Genomic DNA, 20,510 nt, shown 5'->3' on the forward strand with positions numbered 1-20,510 from the left:
ATTAGGGAAATGCAAATCAAAACAACCCTGAGATTTCACCTTACACCAGTCAGAATGGCTAAGATTAAAAATTCAGGAGACAGCAGGTGTTGGCGAGGATGTGGAGAAAGAGGAACACTCCTCCACTGCTGGTGGGGTTGCAAATTGGTACAACCACTCTGGAAATCAGTCTGGCAGTTCCTCCAAAAACTGGGCACCTCACTTCCAGAAGATCCTACTATACCACTCCTGGGCATATACCCAGAGGATTCCCCACCATGTAATAAGGATACATGCTCTACTATGTTCATAGCAGCCCTATTTATAATTGCCAGAAGCTGGAAAGAACCCAGGTATCCCTCAACAGAAGAGTGGATATTTTTATTTTTTTAAACGGATTCCTGTGCACCCCGGGCTGGCCTTGAACTGGATATGTAGCCAGGAATGATCCTCCTGGCTCCAGCTCTTGAGTGGCCTCTGTCATCGAGCTGAGTTTACTCTGAGCTGGGGAGCAAACCCAGAACTCCAGGAATATGATGCAAAGGTCATCACCGAACCTCGCTCTCAGTGCCCTTTAATGGGGTCCTTTAAGCTATAAAGCTTTGTTTAGATTTCAACTAAGATTTTTTTACAATGTCAAGTCTCACAGAGATGGTCCTTCTACCTGTTTTTCTTGAGACCTGTCATTTCCTGATGAACTGTTTCCTCAGCCATGGTTTGCTGTTGGTGGTGGTTGGTTGGTTGGTTTGGTTTGTTCCTTTGTTTTTGCATCACTGGGCGTGTGGGGCGCATCACACAAGCTTTCTGTGAGGTAGAAAGTGGACTTGATTTACCACAATCATCAAATACCATGTTTCTCCACACTTTGCCTAGTTGTCCACACTATTATTTTTTTCTTTCATGTTAAAATGTTATGAAAAACAGGATTACCTAGGAGTTGAGAAGGTTTCCCAGAGGAAGAACAAACACTTCTATGAGGGGTGACTCCCCCAAAGGTGGTATCCTCTGCTTGAAGACAGAGTGGGATATAGGTGATCAGAACAAAGGAGGGATTTCTTTTAAGTTCTGGATATTCAAAGACCAGGAAACCCTTCAGAAAGACCATAGATACCCGTGAATACAGAGAGCGCTTCACAATGCCTCTCAGGCATGCCATTGAAATCCCTTTAATTTTACTTACAGGATAAAGGTGCTGGATTGGAGACTGTCTGTGGTAAGGGCATGCTCATGTGCCCTGCAGAGGCATGGGGAAGAAAGGGTTCAGTTCCTTCAGTCTTTCTGTTTCTTAGGCCAGCTCAGAAAAGGACTGTGGCCTGTGGAGAAGTGCTTTTAGCCAGGGAAACTTGTCTTATATATGTGTTTCACACATAAATATTTCATTTGACAATCACTTAGATCTGGAAAGCATCCTGGAAACCACTCCTTGAAACTTCCTTCCGGACAGACATTGGTAGACTAGAGCCCTGGGCCCTGGGCCCTGTCTCTCCTCAGACAATGGGAGGCCTCTTGGCTTCACTATACATAAAAGGAATGTGTTGATTAAGGCCCTCTGCTTCCAGGTTTTGGCTTTACACATTGCTTTGGTGTATTGTGAATAATCATGAATTCAATAGGCAACTGATTAAAAATTAAATTGGCCATGTGGCTCTCTTGGATTTTGCTGTGGTTATTAACGTCCTCCCACAGGACTCATGAAAAATAATCAAGTCTGAGAGTTGAAGTTTATCCCTTTGGCTTGGCAATGCAGGATTAAGATGTCCTTTGTATTGGGAGACTACTTAATGCTCCCCCTGATCCTGAATCTCAGCTCCATTGGCTTGCTGTGACCATCCTAAAGATCTTTAGCCTTCTAGCACTTGCTAATAGGAAGTCCTGTTCTTTACAAATGCTGCATTTCTCCAAGGACCTAACAGGTGTATGATGTGGGAGGGACCTAGGAGATGTTAGAAAATAACTCAGGCAATTCAGTCTCTAGAACGTTTCCTTTTGAATTGTTGGGTGCAAGTTTTTATTATAGCTGCTGGTTTAGTCATCCCTAACTGGTTTATTTCTGTACTCTATGTCTTCTGGCACATTCCTCTTCATTGCCCTAGATAACTCAACCCAGAAGGACCAGGTACAATAAATGGAGCTGGGGATAAACAGGCGTGCAGGGTAAAAAGGTAGTTAGCTGGAAGGAGGAGCTCTGCCTGTAAGAACATGGATGGACCTAAGAGGCTTGCACAAAGATCAAGGGCCCCAAGCTTGCTGGCATTTAGCAACTCTTTAAGCATCTGTTGCTTCAGGTACCTGTGCTTGTGGTCCTCTATACACATGTACTCAGCACTGTAAAGATGGAGAGATGGGCGTGCATTGCTTATGACCCTGTCCCGACTGCCTGCCGTATATAGTGATGGAGACAGGTATGGCGCTTCCTCCCACACAGTGACCTTAGTTCATCAAGGATGTACTAAGTACCAGCAGAGCATCTCGGGAAGACAGGGCACTGAGCAGGACAGACTGGAGTCAGAGACTCTGGCTAATGGTTTTCAACTGGGTCACATAGAAGTAATTAAGACTGAAAGGGCAAGTCCGGAAAAAAATAATGCCCAAGAATGGTAAGGAATTTTCAAAGTGAATCTTTTGCTGTATTCCCTAACCAGAAGGCTCATTTCTCACGTAGAACTCTGTAAATTACTATATTTTCAGCTCAGGCCACTGAAATAGTTTAACATGCGAAATTATGTTTTATTCATATCAAAGTTGTAGAGACTAAATGCCTGGGTTGTGAGACAAAATACTTTTCTATACGCACTGTCCTTGGCAGGCACGTAGGCTTAAGCTGATAAACCAGCAGAGCCAGAGTCAGAGTTTGAGGTCATTCTGGTCTACATAACAAATTCCAGGCCAGGCCAGCCTACAGAGTAAGACCCTGTTCCAAAAAATCCAAACACAGAACAAGCAAAAGTGCTCTAATATAGTCTAATCCCTGAATTGCAAAATAAAGGCAAGAGGTTCCCAAGTCTGAGATCAGTATGAGCTATGCTGTGACTTCTTACCTTGATCTGTCTCTCAACAATAACACCTTATCTTAAACACCACTATTTAAGAATACACGATCGCGTTTGCATCTGTTCCATTTCTGTGTCTTATTCTATTTTCTCATTATTTTAATTGATATAAAATGATTACACATATTTATCAGTTGCACTGTGATGTTGTATATATTAGAATCCATGTGTACATTGTGTCTGTCTTTAGGGGTTTTAAGTTTTTGTTTCAATTTTATTTCTCTTTGTGTATGTCGTTGTGTATCTATATGTGTATGATTTGTGTCTGGGGCCAGACATGCCTCTCTCTACCAGCGTGTGGAGGTCAGAGCACCACTTTGTAGGCTTGGCTCTCTCGTTCTACCTATATATGGGTTCCAAGGATCAACTATAGGTTGCCAGGCTTGCTTAACAAGCCCCTTTACCCAAGCCACTGGCCTATTTTTCATTTTTATTTGCTTGGAAACAAGTACAGAGACGTCCATCATTCAGGGTGGAACTCCTGCTCCTAGTTCCTATAGAGTTAACTCAGCACTTACTTGTCCTCAAGTAAAAAGCTTCATCTTTCTGGCCTTTAGTTTCCCTGTCTGTAAAGTGGAGCTAATTATAGTATTTACATCACAAGTGCCAAGTTGAGAAAGCACAATCTACACACTTACCCAACACTGAGAACACAAGAATCCCTGTATCACATTTGATAATCTGCTAAAACTCTTAGGACTCACTGACAGCTGTGTGCTCACAGTTATTGTTTATTTCCATGCAAGGCTATAAATTGTAAACAATTCAGAGGAAGGCTTTATAGGACATTACAAATATGTAGTTTCCAGTTGTTCACTCGCCATAGGATTGTGGACAGTGTTACTTCCTTGGGATTGATATGTGACAATTTACAAAGCATTGCTGGGCACCTGAGCTCCAGTGTCCACCTGTAACTGACCTCAATATATAACCCTGTCAAAGATCCTAACTTTAGTCACACTCTTAGACTTTTCCACGAGGCCACGGAGCCTCTGGAATGCAAGGGTGAAGACTAGACCTCTAGTAAAGTCAAAGTCTTGTATTTGTTGGTTGGAGCGACAGGGTCTTCTTATCATATAACCTTGGCTGATCCGAATTTTTTATATGCATCACGATGCCTCAAACATGCAGCAATCCTCCTGCCTCTACCTCCTTGATGTTGGGATTACAGTTGTACATCACTAAACCTGGTGGGGTTTTTGGTTTATTTGTTTGTTTGAGATGGGCCTCGAGATTGCCTTTTGACACACCCCCCACCCCCACCCCCTTTATCTCCCACCTCCTAAGAGAATAGGTAACACCATGCCTAGTTGGATATGGTTAAACCATTTTTTTAAAAAATGGCTAAACTCTTAAAGTTGAAAAAAATTAAAAATTAAATGCATAAGTAGCACATCATGGTGCATGTCTAAAATCTCAGCATTCCAGAAGCTGAGGTAGAACCGGTACCGTAGATTTGAGGCCATCTTGAGCTATAGAGTGAACAGCAGGCCAGTTAGGGCTATATAGCTGGATTGTGCTTCAAAACAAACAAACAAACAAACAAAAAACAAAAGATAACATAAAAATTAAGTACAGATAATTAGAATGCTATCTAGCAAGAAAGAAATCTAATATTTTATAGATTAATTAGTAGCCATCCTTTCTGATTGCCTAATTTAATACCTTAATATCATCGTAGATACTGTAGCAAATTTGAGAGGAATGAGCTACAGTTTATATACCTTGTAGGCAATAGGCAATATCCGGCCGTTGGAATGAGGTCAATAAAGTCAGAACACAGCCAGTACCTCCTAAATCAACAATCAGCTAGATTGCTTCCTGGTGGCATTGGCTAAAGAGTAGCTTTGAGGAAGATGACATGTGAGAGCAGCCTTTGAAAGGGTGGGGGAAGGGCACACCAGAACAGGCATAGAAGGAAGGAAATGCGAATAATTAGAAATGGGGACACAAGGAACCAAGAAGGACTGCCATGGGGACTGCGGAAGTGACAGGTTAAGGAAATGCAGGGAGGGAGGATCTGGCAAGCAGAGTCCAGCCCCACTAAAGAAGTACCCAGCATGTGCTTTGTTTTGTATCCTATATAGAGTCTGCAGCAAGTTATGGAAAGCCTAAAGAAAACCCCTCAAATAAATATGCTCATCTGAGGACCCCAGTCTTCGACTTGCTTGTTTCTCTAACCTAACCCCCTGCCAACACCCTGCTTCAGTTGGCTACTTACAATTCATCCTGCAGGAAGCAGCTCAGGAATAACTTCTTTGTGTATTCCCTTGACAGACGCATGTGCGGGAACTTGTTTCTTGCTTTCCCGTAAATGGCCGTGACTCGTCATCTCAGTGTACACTTGGTGTCTGGTTCAAAACAGGCGTCCGTAGGAAAAGTGGCAAGGAGGGATGGAGTAGGAGAGAGATGTGAGATTTTGAAATACTGATGGAGAATTTAGCCATGAAGGATGGGTGTTTCTAGTTGTCTTAAGGAGAAACTAGGACATGCAGAAAGCAAGTATTGATGCTCAAGATAAGACAAGAGCTAGTAACTGCATCAAAATGTCTTAAGATGCCCACTTCATATAAGAACTATGGAAATATCAACAGAAGTAGAATAGCCTACTTAGAGATACTAAGATAAGATTAACTAGGCTTCCTGTATTGGTTTCTCTTACATAAGTCTAGTTAAATTCTTACCAAAACCCAGGGATATAGGCACATTCCTCCCCAATTTTCAGATTGAGAAATTGAGGAACAGAGAAACTAAACAGGTTGCCGCAAAACAAGAGTCTTAGTATCAGTGCTAGAGCTGTGAAAACCAGCTCTTGTTGGATTCACTTTAGCACATCTTAATCAAAGGCGCGTATGGAGCTGGTGTCTGAACCAGTGTGGCACCCAAACCTCAGTTCTTTTTGTTGTTGTAATAAAGCTAATTTTCTTTTCATCCAAATCTGTCTGATTCCATGCCAGGTCCCTAATGCATGGTACTATGAGGATGTTTATGTATGAAGGGCCACCCACTGACCCGTTCCCCTGAACAAGTTGCATTTTTTTTCTTTGCACGAACAGACATCCAAGAGGCTTTTTATTGAGTCAGAACAAAAGCAGCCCAGGGCTTTAAGTGGTCTGTATAGTAACCACCCAGCAGGGCTTCTGCAGAGGAAGAGCCTTCTGTACGACAGAAGGATCATCAGGAAGCTTTAGCAGATGTGGCTCTTCAAGGGTGAGGTGTGTTTACTCTAGCTTTCCCTGCCGAGGAGGGTGTGCAGATTCTCTTTAATCCCATCATTTTGTGTAATTTAGATGCTACTTATTGGCTTCTCCTTCTTTCCCTCATCTGTCAGAGCACGTGGCTTAAGAAGACTCTGGCTTGTCTTGGAAGAGATCTAAGACACTTACCTCTCTCAGCTGGCTACTCTTCAGTTTGTTACATGAATTAAAAAAAAAAAATTCTTTATTTTTCGGAGTTGAGGACCGAACCCAGGGCCTTGTGCTTGCTAGGCAAGCGCTCTACCGCTGAGCTAAATCCCCAATCCTATGTTTAAAAGATACTATTTTAATTTTAATATGGGGAAGAAGATATGTGTGTGCATGAATATAGGTGCCCCCCAGACTCTATTAGAGGATATGGATCTTCTGGAGCTAGAGTGACAGGTGGTTGTGAGATATCCAGTGTGGATGACCAAACTCTCGGATGAGCCAAACTCATCCCCAGAGCAAGAGAAATGCTTGTGTGCTCTCAGTCAGGGAACTGGCTCTCCTGCCCAGCAAATGAATCTTACCCTGTGAAAAAGCCAACTAGATGACTAGAAAGGTGGTTTGGGGATTTGGATCCCCCCAGAGTACTAATCCTCCCCCCTCTTCCACCAAACTGTGAAAAGACAGCCCTTGGAATGAATGGGAACTCTCACAAATGTTAGAAATGGAACATACCTCCAATGGAGTCAATGTGCTGCCCCGTTGCCAGCCAACAAGAAGTTGCTTGACCTGCGGGAGGGAAACAGATTTCTCCAGCAATGTGACAGATTCTCCAATGTACCGAAAACAAATAAATACAACCTCAGTTTGGGGTGTGCTTTGTTGTCTTGCAAATATGGTCAGTTAGATCTGTAAGCATGTTTTCTGTGTAAGTGTAGTTAGAACTATGTTATACAGCTTAAAATACTTATTTATGTGTATGCAAACCACATGTGTGCAGGGGTCCATAGAAACCAGAGGAAGGCATCAGATCCCTTGGAACTGGAGTTACAGGGGTTGTGGGCTTCTGGATGTAGGTGCTGGGAACAGAACGCAGCTCTTCCTCAAGAGCAGTAAGAGTGTGTAGCCACAGCCCCACCTCTCCAGCCTCACAATCGCGTCTTTGTAACAGTGAATAGAGCCAACAATCTTTTTGTTTGTTTGTTTGTTTGGATTTGTTTTTTTCGAAACAGGGTTTCTCTGTATAGCCCTGGCTGTCCTGGAACTCACTCTTTGGACCAGGCTGGCCTCGAACTCAGAAATCCGCCTGCCTCTGCCTCCCAGAGTGCTGGGATTACAGGTGTGCGCCACCACCACCCAGCATGCAGCATGCCAGCAATCTTTTTAATGAGCAGCTAGAAAGTGGAAGTAGACAGCTCCTAAGGTTCATTCCCTAACCTTCCAGAGATTAGGAAAGGGGGAGGCTGAGCTCCAGGAAAGGTTGCTTGTGTCAAAACTGTGAACTGTGGTATTCAAAGGAAATGGTTCTTTAACTGAGAGAAGATTAGAGCGCCCTCATGTGTTCCTACACAGAAGGTTTTTTTTTTTTCCCAGCTCTTTACAAGATTAAAGGCTTTCATCTCTTCATTGATCTTCCTGAGTCAGGGTGAGGAACAGACATTTAGCAATAGAGGCAAGCCAAGGGGTGTTATCATAAGTAAGTAAGCAATGTATAGCACCAGTTCTCAAGGCCTAAATTTCTGTCCTAGGTAGCCATTTGCAAACTTTGCAACTCTGAAGCCATGGTAAAGCCAGTCAGAGCCTCAGTATCTTCATTTATAATAAGCACATGTGACTGCTGCCCTCAGGATTGTGGCAAAGATCAAATGATACGAACAAAATACACAGGCCATTGGTAGGAAGAATTCAGGAAACTGAAACAGTTATTTTCAGATCAGAATCTGTGCTTAGGATCAATGACAGGTTAATGGCAAAGCCTGAGGTTCAAGCACTGGGAGGTAAAGTCTTTCTATTCTTGACTAAAAATCTTCAACAAGAACTGTGGGTAAGAGCAAGAGTTGCTGTTAAAAGATATGTGTTTTTTTTTTTAGAGGTAAATTACTTTTTTGAATAGGGAGATGTAAGTGAGGCTGGCCATGTGCCCTTTCCATAAATGGCAGCTTCTGGAGGTGATATCTACCTAATCTCTGGCATTAAAGCAACCAAAAAGACTCTGAGGAGATGGCTGTGTATCTCAGTGGTAGAGCTTGCCTCATAGTCTAAGACCCTGTGTTTCAAATCACCTCTAAAAGAAAAAGGAACAAGCAAGAAAAGAAAAGAAAAGAAAAGAAAAGAAAAGAAAAGAAAAGAAAAGAAAAGAAAAGGCCTGTTATGAAATATTTCAAAACTCAATCCAATTTCTGCCATTGGTTAGTTCCTAAAGTTCCTTGAGAAAACTCTATCAGATTAAGGGGCTAACCATATTAAAATCAATAAAGTCAGGGGGAAAAGAATAGTTGGGCAGGTCTGTCTTTCACTTTATTTGTCCGTGCAGGCTTTCTCTGCTACAACATTCAGCAGAACTGCAGTCAATGAAGCCTTTTTCCCCCAATGAACTTTCAAAGGTTCCCCCCTCCTCCAGTAATCCTTCCAGCTCTCCTTTTCATACATGTGGGTGGAAAATATTGTTATTTATGATACAAGGAGACCTGACCTTTAAATGTCAATACCAGTTGACATCCCTCCTGCTCATCCCCCTGTATCTTCTTCCTGCCTATCAGAGAACTAGGGGAAGTTCTGATCTGAAAATAACTGTTTCAGTTTCTAGAATTCTTCCTACCAATGGCAGGCTTGGGCATTTTGCTCGTATATAAATTGGGGAGGGGCATTAAAGGAACACATCAGCGGTGTATCCATGACCTGGCTTCCAAGGTCTAAATGCTTAACTCTGGGTAGCATCATCACAGGGATGTGTGCTTAGAGACTCGGTCAGAGAGCAGGTAGAAAGCTTCTCAGAGCTGGTAAACTTCACCCCTCACCCCAGTTGCTTGTCCACCATTTCTGGTTACCTTTCAGTACAGCAACGGAAGCCCATGAATGAGGCTGAGGCAGGTATTATTTATAGGAAGTTCCTCACCAGCTATATCTGTGGTCACAGAATGTCTGGTCTTAGACCACAAAAGCCTAATGTACTTGCACTACCTCCGTATTCTTCAGGGCAGTGAGAAGCCACAGATGGATCTTCTCTGTGGTCAGAAATCTGTTTTCAATTGTTATAGTGATATCTCCTGCCCCATGCTTGCGCAAGTTAAATGAACAACACATTTTCGTGGTATTGTCTTCATTGCTATAATATTGGTCAAATACCTTGTCTGGCAGTTGCTGGCAACTCCCCACTTTGCCTTTGTAACTTTATGGTGTTTATTACTTTTGTTTTTAGAATGTCACCCCTCCCCAACTATATAAGCTGATTGTGATGTTTCATACTGTGAGTCCTTGAAGAGACCATCTCAATCACAGGATCTTTCTTCTTGCACTTAACCACCTCTGTCTCCCCTTCCTATGACACCACATTCAACCTAAGATAGATCTGCAGCTGCCTGAGGACTCTGGTTCAAATACAACCAGCCTAGAGGTACAATACCACAGAGTGTAGCTTCTGATAGACAGAGACCTCCAAACAGAGTCAGACTGAGATTCATGTGCGCTTTCTGACCAATTCAAGATCAGCTACCCATTCACAATCATCACTTCCAAAACAGTCTTCATTTTGTTAGAAATGGAGGAGCGGGACTATACTGAATCTCAGAAATGTCCTGAGTAGCTGCATCCCCAACGCTGAGCTGGAGGGAACATATTTACAACACTTCAACTTTAGGAACTCTGAATTTTGGATAGGCCATTAAGCACTTTGAGATAATATGTTTGAGGATCTGGATACCATCTTACTTCTTGCAGTTCTGGGGCTCAGACTCACAAATGTGTGTGCACCTTAGGAAGTGCTTTACCATAGAGCAGCACTTAGATTTTAGAAAGTTGTTCTTATTGATAGCCTAGACTAGCCTCAAATTCTGAAACCCTTCTGCCCCGGGGTCCTGGATGCTTCAATCACAGGCGTGTTCCATCTCTCCCTTCACTGAGATTGCTTTCATTCTATATGGACACCCTGTCTCTGTTGAAATTAAGCATGAACTCCAAGCCATCAGCCCTGAAGTGTGGTGTTAGAGTGTTTGTCTGAGCCTTCCATTTAGGGTCTATCACCCATCTTCTATCTCTTCTTTAAGAAATGGGAGCGAATCACCTGCCACTCTGTGGCTTGGCTTGTCTCTGCAGAGTACGGCACTGCTTTGTCCCCTGCTGTTTCCACAGAGCATCATCAAGTTCCTCTTCGCCTTGATTGCTACCCAGAAGACACTGACCATCACGTGGCTCACGTAGTTTAACTAAGAGAAAGTATGAGCAAGGGTTTTGGTTTTCTGCATTGGGGCATTTTTAATATTTTCTTAAGTTTGTTAGTTTGGGAAAGGATAAGTTCCCTGTGGCCCAAATCTTATTAATTTTCTCAAAAAATTCAATTTGTATAGCCTACATTAATTTAGAAAAAAAGTGACACTCATTGACATTTTATGCACCACCATCTCCAGAAGAAAATTGGCTGTCATCCAAAGTGATTATATTTGATGCTGAATTTTATATAAAATTAAAAAAAATGTATCATTTATCAACTTGACTTCCTCCCTCCCAGCTTTAAATGTTAACCATTCAGAAGCTTGGTAGTTCCCCAACTATAAATATTTGCTGAGATTTCAAATCTTTGGTTTTTGGATATAATTATCAGATGAAAAGCAATAAATAATGCATAATAATGAGTCTAAAATTGTTCTGTTGCCAGGAGACCTCTCCAAGTGCTCACCAATGTGTTACTAATGCCATTCCCATTTCACAGATGAGGAAACTAAGGCCCAGTATTTCTGTCATGTGCCAAGTAAGCAATAGATCTAGGATTATGCTCAGGCAGCATGCTACCAGACCGTGTACTCTTAGCCATGTGGGAACTCTCCATTTCACTCAGTGCTCTGGCTGTTTTCCAAATCAGACTTATCATTCATCACTTATAAAATGTCCTAAATTAACATCTTTGAAAATTGCTGGTTTGCGTCCTTTGGGGTTGAATAGACATAGAAAGAAATGAGTGAGTTATTACTGGAAAAGATGTTTGGGAATACTTGAAGGAAAACCGGAGATGAGAGAGTTTAATAGACTTTTAGAATTGTTCTGGGGCAGGAGATGGGAAGAACATTTTCTCTATAGGGTTATCTGATGAATGACAGGTGAGAAAGCATTTCTGAAGTGGTTAAGGGACATTCTCAGAAGGAATAAGACTGCCAAAGAGCCATCCAGACAAGCCAGCGACTCAGTCTAGAATAGCATTCCTTAGCATTTTGCTCACAATAACCTTCCCACAACAAGTCTCTTTACACATTTCTTTCCTGCTCTAAACAAATACATTTCAGTAGTAAATATCTGGAGAGATGGCTCAGTAGTCAAGAGCCTATATTGCTCTTGCACAGGACCAGAGTTCAATTCCTAACACCCATGATGGGCAGCTGACAACCTCCTATAACTCCAGCTCCAAAGACTCCAGTGATGCCCTGGTGTTCCGGTCTTCCTGAACACTACCCCACACATGGTACACACTCACACAAACACAAATAAATAAAGGGAAATCTTTTTTGAAATTAAAAAAATTAAGATCACTGTACATCTGTTTATGTGCCATGCGTATAGCTGTGTTTAGACATAGAGTAGGAGGGTATTTTTGTTGTTGTTATTTTGCTTTGTTGTTTTTGTGGAAGTTCCTACCCAGTCTGAGAACCCATTTTATTATAGTTACCTCTAGGGTCCATCTGCAAGAACAAAGGAGAAATCAGGCCAGGGAAGGCAGGACCAGTGAGCCACCTGGAGGGACTGTGGATCTGCAGAGTTAAAGGCTCCCAAAGACAGAGCTGGGACAGAAAGTTTCCTAAATATGTGCGTTCCTTGATGCAGGGTCACCATCCCTAGCTCCCTGGTCGTCATGACCCAGGTGTGATGAAGAAGTTCACCATCCTCACAGCTTTCAGTTTCCTCTTCCTCCATTCCTGCTTCTGTGGCTATGAGGAATGTCACTTTATTCTGAAATGGCACTAAGGTATAGTGCTATGCACCATGGCTGACTATATTGTCTGAATTCTGCTTGTTTTATTTTAGAAGCCAAGTTCCTAGGAAATCTGCTTTAAATTATTTTTAATTGAGCTCAGAAAATGGCAACTACTCCAATTTGGGAGATCTGGGTAATAACAGTGTGGTAATAAAAAAAAAACTGGGAATAACTAAAACCTTGAGCTCTCCCATCCCCAGAAACGATCAGAAGAAGCACCCATGTTGGGTAATTTGTGTTCAGAAAAAGAACAATCTGGTTGTCCCTGGAACTCACAAAGGCCATCTTGGCTTTTTTTTTTTCTTTGTCCCTGGCCTCTTACATGACTCAGCCTAGCAATACTGTCCAAGAGAGAGTAACCGTAACTCTGGACACTATTAAATCTTCCCCCATCCCAGTCTTTCTTCCCCTGTGACTCAGGTGGCCTGGTGTTGGTTCAGAACACTAACATAACTGAGTGCACATCCAAAAGGCCCTAATTAATGAAAGGCAACCTATCCAGTCATCTCTAGAAGGCACACTAGGGGAAGCAAGGCCTCCTGATACCTTCTTCTCCACTAACAAGGTGCACCTACTCAGTTGGGCAAAGGGGGCTTTGTGGGTCACTGAGCTGTCCCTAGATACTTGGAAGGCTAGTCCCCAGAGTAGTACTTCAAATGTTGAAAGCATTCTTGGAGCAAGTTGAAGAGACAATGCCTATCAGCTGAAGACATGAGACAAGGTTAATCTTACATTTGTGACGGTGGGTGCAAAACCTGTAATATCAGCAGAATCATTTGGTGTGTGGGGGGTGCAGGAAAACAGGGTTTCAACCCCCACATAAAAGAGATCCTGTCTCAGTATGTTTGAGATGGGATCCTGGCATTTGTGTTCTTTGAAGATTCTACCCTACCCCTGAGATTCTGATGTGTGTCCAAAACTGAGAATCGCTACTTTCCATTATAAAGCATTGTTCCATATATTGCTCCGTACATTGGTCCAGACTTCTGCAGAAATGAAAGGCAAGAGGAAAAGAAAGGTACATGTCTGTTGATACAATGAAAAACAGGAAGAAGCAAATATAATAATAAATAATAACTATGAAAATAAAGATTGCCAACAACTAAGTTTCTAGTACATAGGGAAAAATTTCCTATCCTTTTAAAAATGTCTTATTTAATGTTATTTGGATATATGTCTGTGAGCTTGTATGATATGGACACTGTGTTTACAGGAACACAGGTCAGGGGAAGTTGTTGGATCCCTTGGAACTGGAGTTACAAGTGATTGTCAGCTACCACATGAACTCTGATTGTAGGCAAGAGCAGAAAGAGCTTTTACAACTGAGTCATCTCTCCAGCCCCGCCCTTACATTTCTAAGGGCTAAAATCTGTCCTGGGATTACTCCCAGGATCATGAAGAAGGTGCTCAAATGTTCAAATTTCTTGCTATTTGTTATATAGCCTAGGTGGTCTGAAACTCATGTCCCCTCTGCATCTGCTTCTGCCTCTGCCTCTGCCTCTGCCTCTGCCTCTACCTCTGCCAAGTACTGGGATCTTAGGCAGAGTTCTGCATTTCCACTTCCTGGGGAAGATTCCACTTGATGGTCTGAACGCACAGTGAATTGCTTATTTCCAAAGTCTACTGTTGCTGTCCCCCTGCAAGTATTTGTTACCCCCCCACAAAGAACCCTTGAATTGCTGCCAATAATTAATAATTAAAGAGACCAGATTTGAAATCTTTTCTCCCTACCAGCCAGTTACCAAAACTTTATATCGACTTGACTGTCATTTTATTGATTCTGAGTTAACAAACCTTTTCTAGGGGAAAAATAAGCAGAAAGGGCAAAGTTTGAAAAAACCTATTATTGGGGATGGTTATCTTGAGTTCTGTGGACCTAGAAGACAACCCTGTGATGCATTCAGCAGCCTCCACCGGTATCCAATCCTGCAGGCAGCAGTGGTGCACGGGGGTGGGGGTAGGGGGGTGGGGGGGTTATAGGGAGGGTGAGGTGGGCTGAGAGTCTGAAAGGAGGACTCAGGGTGAGATTCGTCCTTCTCAAGAACTCAGTGCACTCTCGCTCCGGCTGGGTGGGCTCTCCTTTCCTTGGTAGAGTGGGCTGGGAATGGTGTGTGTCCTGTGCAATCAGAAATGGCCCCTGGGGCCCCATGGCTGTCACATTTCTGCACAGTTCTCAGACTGAGCAATGCATCGGAGGTTGTTAGCACATTTCCCAGTGGATCTGAAACTGGGCTCAATACCAGCAAACACACTCCAGAGATTCGTCTCTCTGCCATGCTTGGCTAACAGCTATTCCCTGGTGCCCAGGCAAAAAATTAAGCTGAGTGTATGCCTTGCACTGTTACATACTGTGTCCCCAACAGCTGGCTCATTAATGCAATTTAGAAGGAAGAGAGAACTGGCTGTTCACCATTATATGTAAGGTATTTGTAATAAATCTCTCAATAAGGAGGTATAAAAATTCCCTGTTTCTGGGCATCCAACAGAAGCAGAGCATTAAGCAGAGGCCAGGGAGCCTCATTAGCAACAGGATCTGATGTAGAAGGTCCAGGGGGACTCGCCCCACATTTCTATCGGTAATAGCATTTCTTTTACCTGAAATATGCTGGTAATTTTCTCACTTGTTAAATTCAGTTTACCTAGAGAGTAATAAATATACTGTTTCTTAATATTTAACTGAATCGCTTCCAAGCTCTGGAAGCTACATAAAAATAAAGCATCTTTTGTTACCAGTCTTTCTTTTGTTTACTTTTCTGAGATGCAGGGATAGCAAAATCAATATAGGATTATTTATTCTGAGAATAAGGAAATGATATGACAAACTGTTTCATATAACTTTATTATGTATATTTTATGTATATGTACATGTATATGTATAATGTGGGACCTGGGGCCAGACACAAGAGAATTTCTGAGCCTTGCTAGTCACCAGCCTAGGCTCTGGGTTCAGTGAGAGCCTGTATCAAGGTTTTGGCCTGTGTGCACAAATAGACATGTCACTCACACACACACACACACACACACACACACACATACACCACATGATTACACCACAGATATGCACACCACATATTCTCTAATATGCATCAAGGAAATTAAAATTTTTTAAATGAATTTAACAGCAAAACCAAGACTAGAATTCATCTAGAATGCAGATTCTTTACCCAGAATGTAGCCACATCTGTACTGTCCCTAACCATAGATCCAGTATAAACACCAGCCAAGTTAGCCTGCACTATAAGAATCAAATATGGCAGCTAACACAGGATCGAAAGCAGCAACACAATGCAAGTTACTTGATTATTTCTACCAAGTAGTTACTACTGAAACATTTTCTAATGTAGTTGGAAACGTCCCTATCCTAAACCTTAGACCTTGGTCACTTGTACTTTGCACACACACACACACACACACACACACACACATACACACACACACAAAAGAGTATCCACTCTTGGGTACCGTCTCAATCATCTCAGTGTCTAGGAGAGCACCTACCCTTTCTGCTGTAAGACACAGGGTAAGAATGACAGCGCCAGCACATGGGAGCATGAGTGCACAAAGGATGTCATGGATAGTGTGGATCAAGCCCAAGGAAGTGTTTATCTGATCTCTATCAAATCTCTCAAGAAGTCATTCTTCCTGTCTCAGATTTGTATAAGAGTAAAGTAATATATACATTTACTTTATTTGTGTTGCTATTTTTATGGAAAGCATAAACTGGAGAAGTGAGGTTGCTGTGTCATTGTGGATGTTTTGTTCTGTTTCTGTGCCTGGTCCTGGTGCCTTCTGGTTAGACACAGGGCTGAGCTAGTGAGTATAATGGTTATAAGCTATTTTATCTTGAAATTAAGAAAAGTTAAGATAAACTAAGTGTTTAAGCAAAACCTGATTATAGAGGATCAAAATTATGGTTCCAGTTATATACAAGTTAGCGGGAGATTCAATATACCTTCCTTTTATCTATCATTGTATAGTCAAAGATATACATACACATATCAGTTACAGATATATTCCTCTATGTTTTATTTACTATATTTTGAAAAAATAGGAACAGCAGTCTATGTTACTAGTTCCATCAAACATTTGAGATGATTATAGGAAACCATAACACACTGTTTATTTGAGAAGGATACAGGGAATGTCTGTTTTGTTTAATTCTATTGTGTATTCAGTGCACATGGTACTGTGTAACATACGGCCATGTTCATACAAGGGTGTATTGTATGTTGAACACACTCCAGGCCTCCATATCCCCTCCCCCACATTAGTGTCCTCTGTCCCCTGATTCAGTTTTGCTTCTGTTTCAATGTCATGTGAGCATATGTGATTTTATGTGTTGAAGTAAAATCTAGGATGTATAACGGAGGGAATATGCTGTTTGTGTTTTAGAGGCTGGCTTAATTCTCTCCATGTGACTTTCTCTAGTTGGATTTTTTTTTCTTGCAGCTGACATAAATTCATTCATTTTTATGGCTGAAAGAGTTCCATTGTGTATCTACACATGTTCTTTAACCATCTATCCACTCTTGGATACCCAGACAGGTTCTATGATGGTTGTTGTATATAGTGCAACAATGGACGCTGGGCGAGTGTTTCTGTGATGTGTCGACTTAGGGACTTTAAGTAGATACCCAGAAGTGATGTACTTGGGTCATATGAGTTTTCCTTTTTTTTTTTTTTGGAAATCTCTTGCTGATTTCCATAGTAACTGTACCATACATTCCTGTCATTGGCGCATAAAGGTTCCATTATGTTTACATACTTACCAACATTTGTTGTTGTTTCCTTAATGGCTGTCATTCACACTAGAATGAGAAGGAATTGTGATATATTTTTAATTTGCATTTCTCTGATGGCTAGTGAGCTTATACGTATTTTATGTTTTCCGGCCATTTGTATTCACCTTTTGAGAACTGTCTGTCCTTTCATTATTCTGACAATCCGTGAGCATAAAGGTCATTCTGTTTTCCAGTATTCTCCTCGAATTTTCAGTGTTCGAAATATTTCACTGTCCAATCCTTTACTTCCTTCTTCAGGTTTATTTCAAGAGTATTTGTTTGCTTGCTTTGAGGCCTCTGTAAATAGTATTGTTTCCCTATTTCTTTCCCAGAATGTTTGCTATTGGTATTAATATTGCCTGTTAATATTGTATTCTGCCACTCTGCTGGAGAAAAATCACTATATCTGCTGGCTAGTCTTATGTCAACTTGACACATAAGCTGGCGTTTTCTGAAAGGAAGGAGCCCTGATTGAGAAAATGCTTCCATAAGATCTGGCTGTAAGGCATTTTCATAATGATTGATAGGGACAGACCCAGACCATTGTGGATGGAGCCATCCCTGGCTAGTGTGGTAGTCCTGAGTTCTACAAGAAAGCAGGCTGAGCAAGCCAGGGGGAGCAAGCCAGTAAGTACCTTGCCCCCCCCCCACCACCACCACCATTGGCCTCTGCATCAGCTCCTGCCTCTAGGTTCCTGCCTCATGTGAGTTCCAGTCTTGACTTTCTTTGGTGATGAACAGCAGTGTGAAAGTGTAAACTGAATAAACCCTTTCCTCCCCAACTTGCTTTTTGGTCATGGTGTTCATTGCAGCAATATAATTCCTAAATAAAACACTATCAGTCTAAGAAGTTTTTTGAGAAACTTGCAGGGTATTTTATGAACAAAATTACATCATCTGCAGACAAGGTTGTCTTGTCTGTTTCCTTTCATCCTCTTCCTGGTTATAGTGTCTCTGCTAAGACTAAAAAACTACATTGGATGAGAATATTCTCCATTTGACATAATGGCGGCTTTATGCAGCCTTTCCTATGTTCCTCCCAGTCCTGGTCTTCCCAGGCTTTTCTTATAAAGGAAACAGATATGTCTTTTTATTCTTTACTGATAGGCCTGCCTCAGCACTTCTGAGGTCAGCGCAAGGGCCCTTATACTATTTCACGTTTCACTGGAACGAGTAACACAGACAAACTTCCTGCATGAGGGGCTTAACTCTCCTCTGGTTGGCATCCGTTATGATAGCCTCTGGCAGCCATCTTTGTTTTTTTTTTTCCAAAGGTTTGAGTTTATTTCCTCCAGAATAGCTTCCCTGAAATGAAATTACTAGATCAAAGTGCTATGAATATTTTAAAGCTCTGATTTCTAAGCATATTTCTAAATAGCTTTACAAAAAGTTAGTAATTTACCTTACACTAGCAATATGTGAGAATTATAGTATTACCCTGGGCTTAAAGAGCTGCTAATAAGACTGCATTACTTTTATTTGTGTTTATGTCATTCCCAGCAGGCTAGAAAGTTTTTGCAAGTACTTACGTATAATGTATTTGTGCTCTTGTTTCTCATCATTGCTGTCATGTCAGTTGAATTGTCTCATCTCTGGCCCTCTCCCTTTATTGCTTTATCCAGGCTCCCATGATTCATTCAGCTACTGGGTAGATGAAAAGTCCCCAGTGGGGCCTGACCAAACCCAAGCTGTCAAACGCCTTGCCCGGATCTCCTTGGTGAAGAAGTTAATGAAGAAATGGTCTGTAACTCAGAACCTGACCTTCCGGGAGCAGTTGGAGGCTGGGATCCGCTACTTTGACCTACGTGTATCTTCTAAGCCTGGAGACACTGACCAGGAGATCTACTTCATCCATGGGCTCTTTGGCATCAAGGTTTGGGATGGGTTGATGGAGATTGATGCATTCCTGACTCAGCATCCTCAAGAGATCATCTTCCTGGATTTCAACCACTTCTATGCCATGGATGAGGCCCACCACAAATGCCTCGTTCTACGGATCCAGGAGGCCTTTGGGAACAAGCTGTGCCCAGCCTGCAGTGTGGAAAGCATGACACTTAGGAGTCTGTGGGAGAAGAAGTACCAGGTAAGAGGAAGGAGTGATGCACTTCCGAGAGCTAGAACCCAGCTCTCCTCTTTCCTAGGTTGACAGCTGTGAAATAACTCAACACAAGACTTAGGAGCTAGACAAGTAGATTGTTTGAAGTACTGAGCATGTGCAGAAGAGTACCTAGACGATGAGATTTAACAGGCCTGGTGGAAATGGGGTTAATGCTTGATGTCTTAGTTCTTTTTCTGTTGCTGTGCTAAAATATCATGACCAAGGCAACTGAAGAAAGAAAACATTGAATTTGGCTTATGATTTCAAAGGGTTAGAGTCAATGATGGAGCAGAAGGATAGCTAAGGGGTCCCATCTCAATGCACATTCATCAAAGAGACAGAGATAGAGACAGAGAGAGAGGGAGACAGAGATCAGAGAAAGAGAGAGGGGGGAGGGGGGAGAGAGAGAGAGAGAGAAAGAGAGAGAGCACACTGAGTATGTTACAAGTCTTTTGAAACCTTAATCCATCAAACATTTCTACCATCTTAGACCTAGAATTTAAATATATAAGCCTCAATGGGCCACATTCAACTCCCTGGATGTCATAGACTTGTAGACATATCATAATACAAAATCCATTTGATCCAAATTCAAAAGGTCCTATAGTCTTTCACAGTCTCAAACCTCTTTAAAAGTCTGTAGTCTCGTCTGAGACTCAAGGCAGTCTCTTAGCTGTAACCCCTACAATATCAAAAGCAAAAAGCAAATGACATACCTCCAACCAGCAATGGCACAGAATATACATTGCCATTTTCAAGGGGAAGAAAGAGGACATGGTGAGGAAATACTAGACCAAAGCAAGACTAAAACCCAGCAGAGCACACTCCAAATCCTATACCCTCACATCCAGTGTCAAAGAACTTACATGGTTTTGTCCTTACAACTTTGCTGTTTACAGCATACTTCTCTTTTGTGAGCTGGTTCCACTCCTTGTATGCAGCTTGCTTTGTCAGAATCCCACAACTCTGGCACCTCTAACTTCTCCAACACAATCTAGGGTTTACTTTCACAGCTTCATAAAGGGTTGCTTGGGTCCTTCATGCAGGGACTCCCCTGCCTCATGCCTGGCTTCAGTGGCTCCCCTTCACTATGGAGGAAGATTCCATAACCCCCTTATTCTAGTATCCTTCATGACTCTTAAAGTACAAACACCATGAATGACACTTCAAGTTTGACTACCAACTTGGCACCCTGAAATCATTTTTGTAGAAGCTTTGATTTGTCCTTGCTTTTATTAA

At 42.0% G+C, this 20,510-nt stretch overlaps 1 protein-coding gene across 2 annotated transcripts in view; it reads left to right on the plus strand.

The window, feature by feature from the left end:
- Plcxd2 (phosphatidylinositol specific phospholipase C X domain containing 2) overlaps window positions 1-20,510 on the plus strand; it is a 49,565-nt gene that overhangs the window by 13,284 nt on the left and 15,771 nt on the right. For both annotated transcript variants that reach the window (XM_052158852.1, XM_052158853.1), the window contains one exon: window positions 18,796-19,256. In XM_052158852.1, the coding sequence (XP_052014812.1) occupies window positions 18,796-19,256 (461 nt within the window). The remainder of the gene's footprint in view (window positions 1-18,795; window positions 19,257-20,510) is intronic.

Source organism: Apodemus sylvaticus, chromosome 15 (assembly GCF_947179515.1).
Source record: "Apodemus sylvaticus chromosome 15, mApoSyl1.1, whole genome shotgun sequence".
Classification (NCBI taxonomy): Eukaryota; Metazoa; Chordata; class Mammalia; order Rodentia; family Muridae; genus Apodemus; species Apodemus sylvaticus.